Source organism: Tupaia chinensis, unplaced genomic scaffold (genome assembly GCF_000334495.1).
Source record: "Tupaia chinensis unplaced genomic scaffold, TupChi_1.0 Scaffold144066_1, whole genome shotgun sequence".
NCBI classification, from domain to species: Eukaryota; Metazoa; Chordata; class Mammalia; order Scandentia; family Tupaiidae; genus Tupaia; species Tupaia belangeri.
Genome location: NW_006203919.1, coordinates 46,355 through 48,204, shown reverse-complemented (window position 1 = coordinate 48,204; position 1,850 = coordinate 46,355). Strand labels below are relative to the sequence as shown.

Here is a 1,850-nt window from a genome sequence, read left to right as displayed (position 1 = left end):
GACTGCCCCTGCCTGTCTCCATGTTTCATTGTAGACTGAGGGTGGTGGCGAGGCCCCTCCGTGCCCGGGCGCCCCCGCTGGGGAGGAGCCGGCCATCCCTGAGGCAGTGCCTGCAGCTGGCGCCCCCACACCAGCTGGCCTGTCAGGGGGTGGTGACCACAGGGAGGCCCAGACCTTGGACTGCCAGATCCAGGAGACAAGTAAGTGGCCGGGCTCGGCCTGAGGGCCAGCCAGGGGCCCCGCCACTGGCCGCACAGTGCACGTCCTTTGTTTTCTAACCAGTGTGGCCGCATTTTAACGCAATGACCTTTTATTTTCCAGGCATCTAACGATGACATTCTGGTCTCGTCTTCCGTCTCCCCTGTGTTCCTCCTCCTGTTTCCCCGTCACCCTCCCTTCCCCTCCCCTCCTCCCGTGTCACTGCAGATTGAGACCTACAGGCTGACCTTCCGGGCGAACGCCAGGGCCCGCACCGACCACGGGGCTGACATTGTCTCCCGCCCCCCCCACTTCCCTGGTGGCCCCAGCTCGGGTGCCCGGGCCCTGGGCTCCCTCTCCCGGACTGCCCACTAGACCTGCACGGGCAGCTCCCAGGCCACTCCCACTCTTCCCTGTGCGCTGGCCCCACGCCCCCTCCCCCTGCCTGGGCCCAGCTCCTTGCTTTGTCCTGCCCCATCACCCTGCCACAGAGCTCCGAGGGAAGGGCGGGAGGGGCCTGGGAGGAGCCCAAGTCGGGATCTCATGGAATCTGCTGGGGTGGGGAGAGGGGATGGGATTCCAGCCTCCTGTTTGGTTTTTTTGGACCAACCCCCAAAGAGACTGACACAGCCTTCCTCCAACCACCCCCCGCAGACTGACACAGCCCTCCTCGCTGGGCCAGCGGAGAGGAGTGTGGAGGGGCCCCTGCTACCCACCCTGCCTGTCCTGACCATGGAGCCCGCGCAGGCGGTGCTGGGCCCCTTGTCGCAGGCCCGTTAGTTAGGGTCGCACTGCCCGTCCCGCCCGCTGTGCACACACCTGCCCAGCTGCTGTCACTGACTTCCCGTGTTCTCTCCCTTTTTCCCTAATAACCCAAATCGCGGTGGAGTTGTTCTGCGGGTGAAGCCATGTTAAATGAAAGTCCTCAGTACGTGTTAAGGAAACCGAGAGGGGAGATGCTGAAGCCTCCACCCAGGAGGATGTGAGGCACGGGGGCCGCCCTGTCCTGAGCAGTGGGGGCCCCACCAGAGGGGTGGGCCGAGAAGGGGTGCGGAGCGGTGGCCTGTGCGGTCGGCGTACTAGGGCTGGCCACGCGAAGGCTGGTGGCTGGTGGTCCGGGCACCGCGTGTCTGCTGCTTTGCTTTGCTAACCGGAAGCTGGCTTTGGCATCTCTTCATTCCCTGGAATCGGCTGTTCTGCCCTGGCTTCAGGCCAGGGCTGGAGAAAAGGAAAGGGCCAGAGGGGCCCACAAGGCCTGCCGGTGCACACGGGACACCTGAGCCCTCGTGTCCGGCGGCTCGAGGTGTCTGGGACTCCCATGGACAGTGGGGAATCAGGTCTGGAAATTTTGAAGTAAAAGGCATGACACCATGGCCATTGATTCCCGGTAGCCTAACTGGGGCGAGGAGGGGGCGAGGCCGACCAGCCGGTGAGGGGTGTCCCGCCAGGCCTGGTCCTGGATGCTGTGATGAGAAAGCCCGGGAATTGTATTGACACGATTATTGCACTTGTACTTTTTGTATTAAAGTTTGCATGGTTTCTAATAAAGGATTAAAACGTCAGGACGTGGTCAAGTGGCCTGGGAGTTCCCGAGGACCCCCCTCGAGGGGTGTGCCATGCAGGCTTGCCAGAGGAGCCTCAGACTCGGCCCC

The 1,850-nt window shown here is 63.3% G+C and overlaps 1 protein-coding gene across 1 annotated transcript in view; it reads left to right on the top strand.

The window, feature by feature from the left end:
• MAP4 (microtubule associated protein 4) overlaps positions 1 to 1,760 on the top strand; it is a 123,266-nt gene extending 121,506 nt beyond the window's left edge. Inside the window, 1 exon segment of the mRNA XM_014583130.1 lies at positions 427 to 1,760. Coding sequence (XP_014438616.1) covers positions 427 to 573 — 147 coding nt within the window. The 3' untranslated portion in view covers positions 574 to 1,760.
• The last annotated feature ends 90 nt before the right edge of the window (positions 1,761 to 1,850 follow it).